Source organism: Pieris napi, chromosome 24, assembly GCF_905475465.1.
Source record: "Pieris napi chromosome 24, ilPieNapi1.2, whole genome shotgun sequence".
Taxonomy (NCBI): Eukaryota; Metazoa; Arthropoda; class Insecta; order Lepidoptera; family Pieridae; genus Pieris; species Pieris napi.
The window spans coordinates 2,874,534-2,888,967 of record NC_062257.1 but is presented as its reverse complement, the minus strand read 5'-3'; the positions used below and the strand labels follow the sequence as shown (position 1 = coordinate 2,888,967).

The window sequence follows — 14,434 nt, the reverse complement described above, 5'->3', positions numbered from 1 at the left end:
ATTGTGACCATTTCAATACATTAAATTTTATTGAGATAAATGAAAAATTAATACAAACTTTGCAAATACTATTTACATAGCAACAATCAAAAACAAAGTTTGATGATTCATTGGACCCTTCAAATAAAGGAACTAAGGGCTCCAACATTCAACTATTAAATAAATACGGTAATTTGAATTTTAAATAGGTATGCCGCTTACATAGGCTAAAGTATTTTTTTAATTGATTCTATACAAAAGAAAACATTTTTTTAAATCCATATATGAAACAATAATTTTTTTAATAAAATTATTAAATGAAAAAAAAACTCGATACAATTTTTTACCTTTAAATTATACTGCTACCATATTATATAAAAAAAAAAAAATTAATTGCAATGAAATATATAATAAAAAATATACAAAAAAGAAACTGAAATTGTCAACATTTTAAAATCCCGTTAATAGCAGCATACCTCATACCCTATGGACGGGCGGTGTTGTCCGATCGGCTTAAGAGTCCCACCAGTCCGGTCCACCGCCGCCGCCGCCACCGCCGCCGCCGTACGAGCCGCCATAGTTGCCCCCATATGAGCCGCCGCCGTATCCGAAACCTGAATAGCTCACTATCAGAACCGAGTGAATAACGCTCATACTTTTCAGTACAACGATAGACACTAGATTAAATACAAATACCACGATTTATCGTAGCAAACCAAAAAATAAATGTATGATTCCTTAAGCCTTTTCGAAGTCGGTTAAAATACTTAAATATTTTAACTAATGTCAATTGTCAAAATGACACTCCGATAAAAATAAACACTAAAATAATCAATCATTACTTTGGTTTAAAATTTAAATAAACACGACTCTGATAAACACTACGCCATGACAGAATGCAACTCTTCGATAAAACAGAGCAAGCGCCAACAAGCGGCCCAGACTGTTTTACCGACGTTTGAACATATATTCAGGGTGTCGGTTTTTTGTGACGGTGTGCGCGCGCATCGTAAAAATTTACTATCATCATATTTCCCTAACGCACCAAAAAAACTATAATGGCGACTATAGCTAACTTCAGGGTGTCGGTTTTTTGTGACGGTGTGCGCGCGCATCCTAAAAATTTACTCTCATCATATTTCCCTAACGCGCCGTTTAAAGTAAATGCCTCCTTTTCTATGCCGTGAATATGAGTGTCAAAGGGTCACGTTTCCCTAAGTTACAACTCCGGGCCATACTCACCATTACCCATGGAAGGTCCAGCGGACCTCGGCTGCTGTCTTGACTGCGTTCGGAAGTCCCTTGCCCCGAAGCCGTTTCCGGTGGCAAACCGAGTTCCGCCGGAGCGACTTCCGGCACGTCTACCGCCGCCACCCGCACGTCCATCCGCGGCCGTGCTCGTTAGCCAACTGAAATTGTTTTATAGAATTTAAAAACATCATATAGATTACTGTTCAAAAAAATCTATGACTTCGATATTATCTGAAGTCTTAAACTATACGTAATATCGAATAGTTTGTTAAATTAGATAATAAACTTTTGTGAAGTCTTGATGTCGCCCCTATGCTAGATTTTATATATATACTAGCAGACTGGCCAAGCGTTGCAGTGGCTAAGGTTTTAGTTATATTACATAGTAGTAAACTATTCAAGAGAAACGGTAGGAGAACACCAATCATGGGGACCACCATGCTTTTTTGGTGGTTATGCCATTAAATTGTAGCTTATGTGAAACGTTGGTACTTTCAACACAGCGCCATCTGCTAGAATTGTGTCTATCAAATAATAAACAAATAATTTGCAATAAAATAATATTGCGGGTATAAATTGAGATGTAAGCTATCCTATCTTTTAAGTTGGATCAAACTACACACGGTGTGCAAATTTGATTGATATCGGTTCGGTAGTTTAGGAGTCCATAGCGGACAAACAACGTGACACGTAGTTTATATATATTAAGATATATGTCGCAGCCAACTAGTTTAATAAGCTGTACAATTAACAGCCTAGCTCTTTGATTATCATATTTGGTGATTACGTCTTATTTACTTTTTTACACATATTACCCACACATTGGCTATGCTTGAAAACGAAATGCATTTTCGAGGATTCCTACAAAAAATTAATACGTTTATGTACTATTATTGAAGTGAAACTTCTTTATCGGGGTTGGAAAAAAATTTAGTGTAACATTTTTTCGTTACGCGTCACATTTTTCCGTTACGCGCCATCTTTTGAAGTGAAACTTCTTTATCGACGTATGGGAGAAATTTTGTAGCAGGTTACGCGCCATGTCGCTTTTTGAAGTCAAACTTCTTTATCGGCGTTGGAAAAAAATGTACACACATTTGTCACATTTTTCGGTTACGCGCCATCTTTTTCTTGTCCCTACCACGGTTGATCCGAAGAGATTCGAAGCCATTAGTAACAAAAATATATAATAACGATAACAATGATAGTAATACTAATAATTTTATTACAATTAATGAAATTCTGTAATAATCTTAGTACTACATTGTAGTACAGTAATAAGTTAAAATGAAATAATTGTATTTGTATTCATGTCTATGATAATAAAAGTCTTTTGTTAAACTTTATCTAATTTAACTTTATTTAACCAATTTCTGTAAAGTTGCATATCGACTTATTCGTAGAACAGAGTCCCATCTGCAGGATTGATAGTTTACAGTAGAGGTAAGAGAAGTTGTTGACTTGTGTAATTCTTAAACAGTGAGACTTGACATTTTGATTTTTTGGTATGTTGTGACAACAACCCAGCCTAGTTAAATGCTATATAGTGTATATTTCTTATCCTCTTATTTCACGAGATAGTGAGTTCCATATAAACATAGGACGTTTTATGGCGGAAGAGCGGGGGTCCGTAGTGAACATTGTACATTGTTTTACGGAGACGTCTGAATAAAATGACGTTGTATATTAAGATGGGTAATTTTTTGTTGGAATTACCCATTCCTTATGAGTCCTATGTAAATAAACATCTTAAAATTTTTAAACATAATTTTCGCTATATGATGAATACCCTCCCATGTAACTAAATAAAAAATAAAATTATTATTAAAAATAGCTTATTAGTTTAAAAAATGTCAAAATAGATATCAAAACTATTAGAAAGCATCACTTTGAACGGCATCACATCACAGTTAGGTACGGTAGGTACTTAAAATTAGCATAGTCTAAAACTACAGACAGGTACAGATCTATGTACCTATAGGAACATTACAGGAAACGCGTATGGAGAAATTTAAACTTCGCAATAGTTATAAAATCAACAATATGCTCAAACAAACATACTTAATAACAATAAAATTTTACGTAAGTATACCTAAAACAATTTTGGTGGCATAAAAGTTAAAACTTAAATGGCATTTCGTATCACAGCATGGTAACTAGGTAACTGTCTTAAATTAGCAGTCTCAAACTTATAAATGTACGTAAATATTTATCATTACAACAGAAAATACTTATATGGAGATATTCAGCCTCAATAATAATTATTATTAATCAGTGTTACATTGTGACCTAGACGTGGATGTTATACATATTTAATAGCATTGAAATTGCACGCAGGCAAACAATTAATAACTTATTTAATACTTATTACGATTAAAATTGTTTCGCTAAATCGGTAAAAACATAGCAAAAAAGAAAAAATAAATGTCTAAAATGTTTCTTATTCCGATACATCATCATCCGATTTTTTAGAAACATTAAAAGAGGTGTGATGTGGCAAAGAGTTATAGTATGGATGATATTCGAAGGGAATAGCTTCCGAACGGCACATATCCATTAAATCTTTATATTTAGCGGCAGGAACCATAATAGGTTCAGAATAAGCAGGTTTTAGTTCAGTTTAATTGTCTGACCAAAAGCGAAACCCTTTGACCCCTCGGTCACATTAGTCTGAATAAAATCTAAGAGGCAACTGCTGACATCATTTGCGCCACGTTTTGCCACAGATTCATCCCACATATAGCAAACGGCCTTCCGTTTACCCATGTCAAAAACTGTGAAGTTAAATGAAGATAGCTTTATCTTATAGTAAAATATGTTTATATCGCCATGAGGACACTGCAATACTTTTTCAAAATCAAACACAGCAGGAACCATGTTTCCATTTGACTCCTCAGCGTCTTTCTTATCTTGGCTTTTTAAATTCCTTGCCACCATCTTATTAGTCTGGTGTTGTTGCAAAGTTTCTTTTTCTTGGTCTGTTGGATTCTTTTTCAATCGAAAAACGAAAAACATTCGTCGCACTGATCCTTTATGGGAATATGAAAAGCTAGATTGAAGTTTAAGTTGACAATGTCACGATATCGGCGTTCCTCTGTAGCCTTAGAGGTGTATTTCTCGGAGTCGATCCATTCAAGATACAATTTGAACATTTTGGCAATACTTAAGTCTCCTTGTAGGTAGAACTTTTGGCTATTCTTGCGTATATAATGCGATTCAACAGGGACAAATGCCCGAACATGGTCACAAACACTTTGTTTCATTGCGTCATCTATAACAATCTTATTATTAGCGTGGCGACCCCGTCTGTTCTTTAAAATAGCACTTCCATCGTACTTCTTCCATGCAGTTTTTAAGATATGATTTGAAACGGCAAGAGTATTAATAAACATAGTTTGGCATACTTCGGTTTTTTCGCTGTGAGATTCGCTAGAACCTGTGATCAGATAATACTTAAAAGTATGCTTTCTATTATTAGGAGTGTCTTGATTCAGGCATCCTTTGTTCTTCATTTTATTGGAATATTTGAAGATGAAATTCTGCATAGCTAGATTGAAGCCAGTTGCCAAAATTATGTGAAGCATTCCTACCGCTGTTGGTGAGATATTTTATCAGGACATTTGTAACGGCATTTACATGATGGCCCCATCGTTTTTTCGTCTACGGCTTTTCTTTTTTTCGTGATATATTTCTTACCTAAGTTCTTAAGGTCTGTCCATTCGGGCGCCTCTGTCGTTTTCTAGTAGTTTTAGGAGTCACGGTGGGTTCACATTAATTATACATTAATGGTGGATTCTCGAAACTAGAAGGCACTTCCAAAGAAAATGTACTAGGTTGCTGTTAACATCTTTGGTAGACGGATCAGACACATTTAGTATTGAGCTATCACCGGTAATGTCTTCGGTCCCACCATCTTCATGCAGAACTTCTTCCCATATATCAGCTAGTTCTTGACTGATTTCTTCTGCACCGGGAGGCAAAGGTGAGCTTGGTTGTCTAATGTCGTTGTCATCAACGTTCATAGCTGAATTATACAAAAATACTGTATAGTATTATTATATAGGTATTCATAAAACATTATAAAGAAATGAATTTAACAAACCTTAAATGAAAAATCTTTATAATATTATTATTTAACGATATTTTTAAATGAACAAAGTCCTAACTGATGTCATTATCCCAGTAACAACGTCCCATCTTAATATCAAACCGAGAAATCATATTACAAATTCCGTAGAAAAACGTCCTATATTCATATGACACGCTTAAAATACCAATAATGTTCGTATAAAATCGTCCTTATGTTTCATAAGACTTCTACTTTTTACTATTTATTATTACAGAAAGAATGAATACTCTGTGACTAAGCATTATGCCAATTGCTTTTTCGCATGATTTTCGCACTACAAATGCGTTTCTATACCTCTCCGGCAAGAAACGTCCTATATTAAAATCAATCGCCTTTACTGAGACAAAAATGCAATATTAAAGCAATACAGATATGATGTTTGTTAATTTAAGAATTTATTAGTGTGTATCGCGAAATAATACAGCTGAAATCGTCAACATACCAGTATTTACACTTTTTTCGTATAATCAGCAGGAACATTTGAAAATGGTGCACTAAGCTCAGGCCTTTCTGCATCAGTTTTTTGTAGCATATCTAATATTTTCTTTGAACGTGACATCTTTAAAAATATGTTTTTACATGCAAAGTACTTAATTTATTTTGTACATCAAACCTAAAAAAAATCTGAGCGCATGACACAAATATACCATCTCTCCAACGAACAGCGGCCGGAGTGACAAGCGGACGGGGCGCCCGGGCCGCCCAAGCTACCCGCGCGCCGTTGCTTGATCACTTCGTGCGTTTTTATACGGGATTAATGTCAGATGGTACGTTATTCGATTCTATATTTCCGAAACTAAACAAGATACGAAAATTCTAAAAACGTACGTCTGTAGAGTTCGTATTCCTTATCTCGTTTAGCTATTAAACTCATTTTTGCTCCATGATCACATCGGACTCTGTTCTACGGATAGGTCGATATAGTAGATCATTTTTCGTAAAATAAGGTCATAAAGAAGTTTCACTTCTTACGTGTGTACACCTAGTACACGCACACATTTTTTTTTTGAGAGATTTGCTTACTATTGATGACTAGAGGGGGATGGGGGGGGGATAAATGGAAATAATCTGACGTATTGAACAGCCCCATATAGAAAAATATATTTAATTTAAAAAGATTGAACATCTTCATTTGCATACTCACTTTGGCACATCCTGCTTAGCCTCGACCAGCAGCTCCACCATGTCCCTCGCGAGTCCCCGGTTCGAGTCGTTGAAAAACGAAGTCGCAACCCCGAGGTTCCCCATACGTCCGGTACGTCCGATACGGTGAACGTACTCTTCCACGTCCGAGGGTAAGTCGAAGTTGATCACGTGACGTACGTGGGGGATGTCCAGACCTACGGCATTGCATCGTTAAGTTTGTTTTAAAGTAACGAAAATTAAGAAAACTCCTTAAGCCGGTTGCAGACCGAAAACTAAGCTATGCCAAGGCTAAACTAAGCTATGCCAAGCAAGTTAGGCTAAGCTAAGCTAGAAATAAATAGCGTGCACACCAACAGCTAAGCCAAAGCTGAGTCAGTGTGTGCAAAGGGAGTGCGGGGTAGCGGGAGGGGCTTATCTTAGCTCGTGTAGCTGCGCATCGGCAAACACAACTAACTTAGCTTCGCATATTTTAGTTAGCTCACATAGCTTAGTTCGCACAGTTTGCGGTCTGCACACAAGTATGGAAAACTGCGTCGAGCTAAGCTAAACTAACTTAGCTTAGCTCTTGGTCTGCAACCCGTATTACAAATACTTTCGTATTATAAAATATGACGGGCTTATAACATAAATTTATTATATAGCTTCATATAATTTAAAGCTAAGGTTAGTACAGTAATCCCCCTATAACGCGGTAGACTGGGACCGCGTAATAGGAAATCATGTTGTAGGTGTATTATCGTAAACCCGTTTTTTTTTGAACAATTTAAAAAGTTTAATTTGATAACAATACAATTGAAAGATACGCAAAACTATTATGGACTGACAAATCATTATAAATTTCACTACAGAAATAAAACTCGAAACAACTCCGCGTTATAGTGGGGTATACCGCGTTATATGCTGGACAAATCGCGTTATACGAACTGCGTTATAGGGGAATTACCAATCTAGCGGATATTATGAAAAAGATACAGGATGTAGATTTTCTCGAATTTTAATAAGAATTAGTAAAAAAAGTCAATTTTCTTATAAAACGCAAAATAAATTATAACTGCAGGGGTTGAGCTTAGAGACCTCCCGTAGAACAATTTTTTGCAGCTGAAGACCTCTATCCCCTATTTGCGTTTTATCCACGACTTTTTGACCATCCTGTAAATATAGAGATTATTTTTTTAAAGGAAAGAAAAAGCGACCTCTAGCGGCGACAGCAGTAGCCACGAGTATCGGAGTCTGTCCGGTTCGAAATCTGCGCAGGGCGTCCTCTCTTTCGCGTTGAGAGCGATCTCCGTGGATGGACGTCACTGGGTAGCCATCGCGGTCCAAAAACTCTTCCAGTTGATCCGCACCTGGAAATATTTTATCAATTTATAATAAAGAACGATTTGATTCACCGACGCTACGTGCGATCATTAATAATAATAATAATGCTGATGCATATAACGACTCATTGGTCTAGTGGTTAGTACCCCGACTGCGAATCCATGGGTCCCGGGTTCGATCCCCGGCTGAGACGAACATAGATGTGATGAGCATTTGGTGTTGTGCTTAGGTCTTGGGTGTTCAAATATGTATTTATATGTCTATCTATCTATGTATGTATATCCGTTGCCTAGTACCCATAACACAAGCTTCACCAGCTTAGCATGGGACTCGGTCAATTGGTGTGAATTGTCTTTAAAAAAAATATATATATATAATATATATATTTGGATATAAGCATGTTGAATGCTCTTGTGACGTCACAGGTGCTGTGGGCGAAGCCTCCAGTCTCTCCAATCTACCTAACGTAAAAGCTGTGTCCGCTCTAAAGATTTTCCTCTCACATTCTTTTACGTTAAATTCTTTTCTGTTATTTTCTTTCTTTTGGGGCGTTCAAGTATTACGTAAGCAAATCCCCCCCCCCCTTGTCAGCTAAGGTAAGCTAAAGAATAGTACGCTTAGTACTATTTATAGACAATTTGCGGGTAATATGTGTAAGAAATAAGAGATATATTCTTATTTCTTTATAAAAATCTAATTCACCTATAGTGCTTACGTGATACTTGAACGACCCCTTTGGTGTGCTGTGTAATTATTGTGAATAGTGTTTGGTGACTAATAACGTTTATAACTTGCCCAACAATTCAATTTATAATTATACGGTCATATAATAACCCCCCGTCAACATTAACTACTCGTTCCCTCGAGAAAATCGTGGTACCTCAGAACTCTGGAACTCATTTTGATTTTGTTCCCTTAATCAGAATAAATAATTAAAATCTTTTTCATTAACAAATATACCTTTCTTAGTCTCCACGAAGACGAGGGTGAGCTGGTCGTCCTCAGAGGGCGCGCGCTGCAAGAGGTTGGAAGCATTCAACAGATCCAACAAAAACGACCTTTTGTCCTGCTCTTCGACCCAGACGACCTGAAAAATCAAATTTTATAATTATTTTTTATTCACACAATTTAAAAAAAAAATGGCGTTACGATACATAATTATTAACATAGATTTTATAATTTTATTCTTATCTATTTAAAACATACGTGTCAGTGTTTCTAACTAACTCCTCCAAAACGGCTTGACTGATTTTGATGAAATGTTATGTTTATTCCATTAGATAGAATTAGCTGTAATCTTTAGTATTTCCATTTATTTGCGAACTTATTTTTTTAATTACTACAATATGGCAATCAAAATACATTTAATTTCAACCTTCTACCCTCATTATGTAATGTACTGTAATAACCTATCTATAGAAAAATAATATTTGCCGTCAGCTAGTTCCAACATACTAGGAACTAACCTGGCTGGCACTAATATTTTTTGCTAATTGTTCCTGTATTATATACTCAGTTTATAACCAGTTGAAAAAAGATATTCAATGAGTCGGTAACGCAATTGTATAGGTGTTTTAATAGATATTCCTTATTATCTGTTAAAACCTGTCTTAAAAATATCTTTATATAATCTCATTCCGTAATATTCTTATTATGAAATGGAAAACAAACTTTTATTGGCATATTTTATTTACTTACTTCTTTAAGAAAATTAAATGAAAGCATTATTCTCCTAAGAAAACAATACTTTAAAACAATTTTTTAATTATTAAAGTATAATGTGTCCCGACCAAGGAGGTTTCAATTTAATTAGTACACATAATCTGTGGTGAGCGACCAATAACAGACTTTTTCCATTTTGGCGCGATTTCGTACATACGAGTTGTATAAAATTTTAGTAGCAGCTACGAAACTGACGAATAGTAATGTTTGGATATTGCTTAGTGAGTATAGGTCGGTTATCGAAAGCTGGCGGGTTCACAGTACTCACACTAATGCAATTTCACATACAGTATGTTTCAAAATATGACTTTTTTGCCAAGCTATACATTTTAGTCCACTCTGGTTTTAGTAAGGTTGGGTGGGTTGTAAATAAATAAAAATGTGTCAAATACATATAAATATTATGTGCATACGAGGGTGGATCCAAAAGTTCTAAGCCCGACTAAGAACGAAAAGAGTAGTTTGTGTAAATAATTTTTCATTTTTCGACATAAGCTCCATCTCAACACACTTCACTTTTACTTCACTAACAATTCTTTCAATACTCCTCTTAGAAACCCCAGTCGCATCTGATGTCAAATTCAAAATATAATTTTTTCATTAAACTGTTTTATTAAGATGCTTAAAATAATTAAAAACATTGTGCACCATTTCACGAGATTGCCCTGGTAATGTTTGAAAAAAGATCATCATGCATGTACAGTAAAGATCAACATAAACAGTAGCAAAAAGAAAAACAATAACTGTCTCTTTTATACTCATAAGCTTGACCGAGCGCGAGAGAGACGGACAGTCTCTTCGTGATGTATTTGTGATTGTATTTCAGTTTGACATAACGCCTCGCGCTTATTCACAGACACTACACAAGCACAAAGTGTAAATGTGTTGAAGCCGCCAGTTTTAGATAACATACCTATAACTGTAGGAATACTGTTAAGCAAATAAATAAATAAAATTATCAGCTCACCTTCTGCGTAATATTCTCCGATGTGGATCCAACCCGACCGACAGCCAAGAACACATAATTATAGAGGAAGTCCTGCGCGAGCACCTGGATCTGCTTGGGGAAAGTGGCGGAGAACATCAACGTCTGCCGTTCACCCGTCTTGGGCATCGTGTGGCACTCGACGATCTTTCTTATCTGGGGCTCGAAACCCATGTCCAGCATCCGATCGGCCTCGTCCAGCACCAGGTGGCGGCAGTGGTCCAGAGCAACCCGGCCGCGGGCTAACATATCGACTAAACGGCCAGGAGTCGCCACTAGGAGGTGGCAGCCGCGGTCAAGTTCGCGGAACTGCTCGTAGATTGGGGAACCACCGTAACTGGAATTTCAATAGGGGCAGAGAATAAGAACAGGCTTAGGGTGGATTCGACCAAACAAGAGTAAATCTTAATCTTAGAATAAATCGTCAGTTAATCGAGAGTAAATCATTAAAATTTTATGGTGGCTGTACACACTCGTCGAGACACCCCGAGACAGGCCGAGTGCGAGAGTGTACAGTAGAGCTCTCGTCTCGCCTCGCTTCCTCGCAGTTGGTCTCGCCTCTCTCGGTCGCCTGTCGGTTTTTTGCGCACGAGTCAAAGGGTCTCGCGAGTAAAACGAGAGCGACCTGTACACACTCGTTCAATCATTAAATTTTGGATAATATTAAAACTTTATGATCCTAATTACCAATTTCTGTTGCGGTGTAAAGTGACCATCTTCTTCTTCGCCATGGCTTTGTATTTTTTTAATGGTTAACGTGAAGAAAATTATAATAACTCATTGCACAAAGACAAATAGCAGCAGCGGTTGCCACGTCCATTATCAACAGTGTTTTAAATACAATTAACGTAACGAGTGTGTACAGGCTGCGCTCTTCTCTCGGTCCTCTCGGTCGAGACTCCCGGCGAGAAGCTCTCGCCGAGTGTGTACAGCCACCATTACGTTTTACCATCTACAAATTCTAAGAATAGCGGGCCTATTCGAGAATAGCTACTATACCGCCGTTTCGCACGGAATAACAGCTATTCCTAGAATAATTTAATGGCGTCATACACCAGTCATTATAGACATTCGAAATCGAAAATTTGATAATAATTCCAAAAGTTTTCAAACTTCGGTCAAGTGAATGGTACATTGGGACGACAATAAATCTCATTTTGCAACCTTGTCCGCAGTCCGGAACATTGTTAAAATTGCAATTAAATTAATTTTATGTCTGTATGGTCGTGAATGTAAAATAATATATTTAACACCACTCCAACTTTGCAGAACTTTTGGAATTTTGGTCTCAAGAACTAAGCAAATTATCATTTATTGCATTTTTAACAATGTTCCGGACCGCAGAGCAGGTTGCAAAATTTTATAGTTTGTTTTAATACCACTCCCGACCTTACATCAAAATTTGAAAACTTTTGGAATTATAATGAATTAATTGTCTTGACTGACTTCAATTTCAATTTCAAAAAATTCTTTATTTTGTTTCACAAAAATTTATAGTGCTACATATCCAGTGTACATTATTTCCTGGAATGTAACAAGCTTACAACTAGACACGTTTTTACAGCTATTTTGCTTTTTTTAAAACTTATAAATTTATAAAACTAAAGTTATAATGTTACGAAAGGTTTTAACAATAACAAACAATTTTTAACAATGAGGTAAACTACCTGGTAATTATGCAATCTTTAGATGAGATTTGCATTTTGACATGCCTAAATTGAATAACTAAATATAGTTCTAACAATAAATGGGGTAGCACCGAGAACAAAAGAGTGGACGGCAAGCAATCACAATAGGAACAGTCACCCGCTAAGGCTAGCGCGAGCATCAGTCACGCAACGCACGCGCAATCCAGGTCTATATATATTAATAATAAGGCCGGAGTTCGCGCGCGACGCGATGGCCAACACTCGCGCACCTGCGCGGGCCATCGATAACCAGTTATTCATCGCACTCAAGAAACAAGTGATGGGGTAATTTGTATCTGTTGTATTTATCGATGTAAGGTAAATTTTTCATCCGCGTTTTACAAAGGTTATTAATATATTTATTTTTACTTTTTCGGTTGTTATGTAAATAGAATTTTTTTGATAATTTGAATATAAACTGATAAATAGTCGGAAACTTAATTTTATTGTGAAATTTTTGGAGGTTTGTTCGAAACGGAGTGTTAAATGCATATTTCAATGCTTTGTTTTGGACAACCTGTAAGCTATTTAAATTAGTAGGGCACGTACTGCTCCATACTGGGCAGGCATAAGTTATGCAGGGTCGTACTAAGGTTCGATATACACTTAGCTTTGTTTTGCTACTGAGGCACGATCTTCTATTTAAGATGGGGCTCAGTGCATTCAAACCCTTCATGCTCTTGAGCCTGATGTATTGTGTGTTAAGGGTCCAGTTGAGTTTGTTGTCTAATATGACACCCAGATACTTAACAGAGCGACTCCATGGAATCGCATATCCTTCAATATTGAGGGTACGAGTAGGCAGCGATCTAGCCCCGGAGAACATAATTGCCTCTGTTTTAGAGGCGTTAATTTTTAATTTCCACTTCCTGAAAAAGGTGGTCAATAAGTCGAGTGAAAGTTGCAGGCGACTTATGATCAAATCCAGGTCTTTGGAGGAAGTAAAGGATGCCGTATCATCGGCAAAACAGGCGAGATTAGTGCGTGTTTGAATGGGTATATCGTTAAGGTATAGTAAAAATAGCTGGGGGCCAAGAATTGACCCTTGGGGGACTCCAGCTGGGACTAGTTTAGGTGAAGAGAGTGTACTATTTATGTGCACCTTGAAAGATCTATGGGTTAAGTACGATTTCATTATTTTGATTATTGCTATAGGTACGCCAATTTTTAGCAGTTTGTGGATAAGGGCTTGGTGCCAGACTGTGTCAAAGGCTTTCTCAATATCTAGGAGGAACATGCCTGTAGATTCACGCAAATTGAGTCCATGAGACACAGTCTCAGCTACTCTAGCGAGCTGTTGGGTAGATGAATGAGCTTCACGGAAGCCAAACTGCTCATCAATTATTATGTGTTCGGTAGCTCGGCGAAGTCGGTTGCATAAAATCTTTTCGAAAAGTTTGCCTAGGCAGGGTAAGAGGCTAATTGGGCGATAACCTACAGGATCAGATGGGTCTTTGCCCGGCTTGTGTATAGCTATGACTTTTGCTATTTTCCAAGCCTCAGGGAAATATGTAGTCAGTAAGCAGGCATTAAATAATTTTGTTAGCAACACAATACATTTTTGGAGTAGTCGTTTGATTAGGTGATTCGAGATTTCATCCGGACCAGCTGCTTTACCAGTTTTGAGTGAAGATATAAAATTGGCTACTTCAGCTGGTTTGACCAGTTGAATTTGATAACCGTCTTGCTGAAGGCTGTCTAGGGAGTACCAGGAGGCATCGACAGCGGACTGCTCGTCGCTGATCCAGTTTTGGGTGAGTAACATGTTGTGAGAAAAGGTATTAGCTAAAACTTCACACTGTTCCTTAGCATTTAAAGTTGTGGAACCATCTTTAGTTTTGAGAGGGGCTAAAGATGGGAGAGAAGTTGATTTCAGCCCTTTGGCAATGCGCCATAAATCGGCACACGGATTGTCAACTTTTCTAAGTTTACGATCCCACAGGTTGTCACGGTGGTTTATTAATGCAGCATTAATATCTTGTTGAAGGTATTTCACTTCAAGATTTATAAGTTTACGGGTTACAGCATTCGTTTCTTTAGCAGAATAGCGTCGTAAGCGATTTTTATTTCTTATTTTTCTTTTAATACTTCTTGGCAGTGAGGTCTCCCAAGGTTTAAGGGTTGTAACCGGGATATTGATGTTTTTAGCAGAAATTATAGAGCTTTGAAGGTTTGAGATGGCGGAGTCAATATCATCGGGAGATTTAAAGTTCG

At 37.0% G+C, this 14,434-nt stretch overlaps 1 protein-coding gene across 2 annotated transcripts in view; it reads right to left on the bottom strand.

The window, feature by feature from the left end:
- Nucleotides 1-368: 368 nt before the first annotated feature.
- LOC125061719 (putative ATP-dependent RNA helicase Pl10) overlaps nucleotides 369-14,434 on the bottom strand; it is a 30,537-nt gene continuing 16,471 nt past the window's right edge. For both annotated transcript variants that reach the window (XM_047667291.1, XM_047667292.1), the window contains 6 exons: nucleotides 10,515-10,869; nucleotides 8,786-8,912; nucleotides 7,699-7,851; nucleotides 6,504-6,699; nucleotides 1,222-1,388; nucleotides 369-593 (listed from right to left, as the gene is read on the bottom strand). In XM_047667291.1, the coding sequence (XP_047523247.1) occupies nucleotides 493-593; nucleotides 1,222-1,388; nucleotides 6,504-6,699; nucleotides 7,699-7,851; nucleotides 8,786-8,912; nucleotides 10,515-10,869 (1,099 nt within the window). In that variant the 3' untranslated portion in view covers nucleotides 369-492. The remainder of the gene's footprint in view (nucleotides 594-1,221; nucleotides 1,389-6,503; nucleotides 6,700-7,698; nucleotides 7,852-8,785; nucleotides 8,913-10,514; nucleotides 10,870-14,434) is intronic.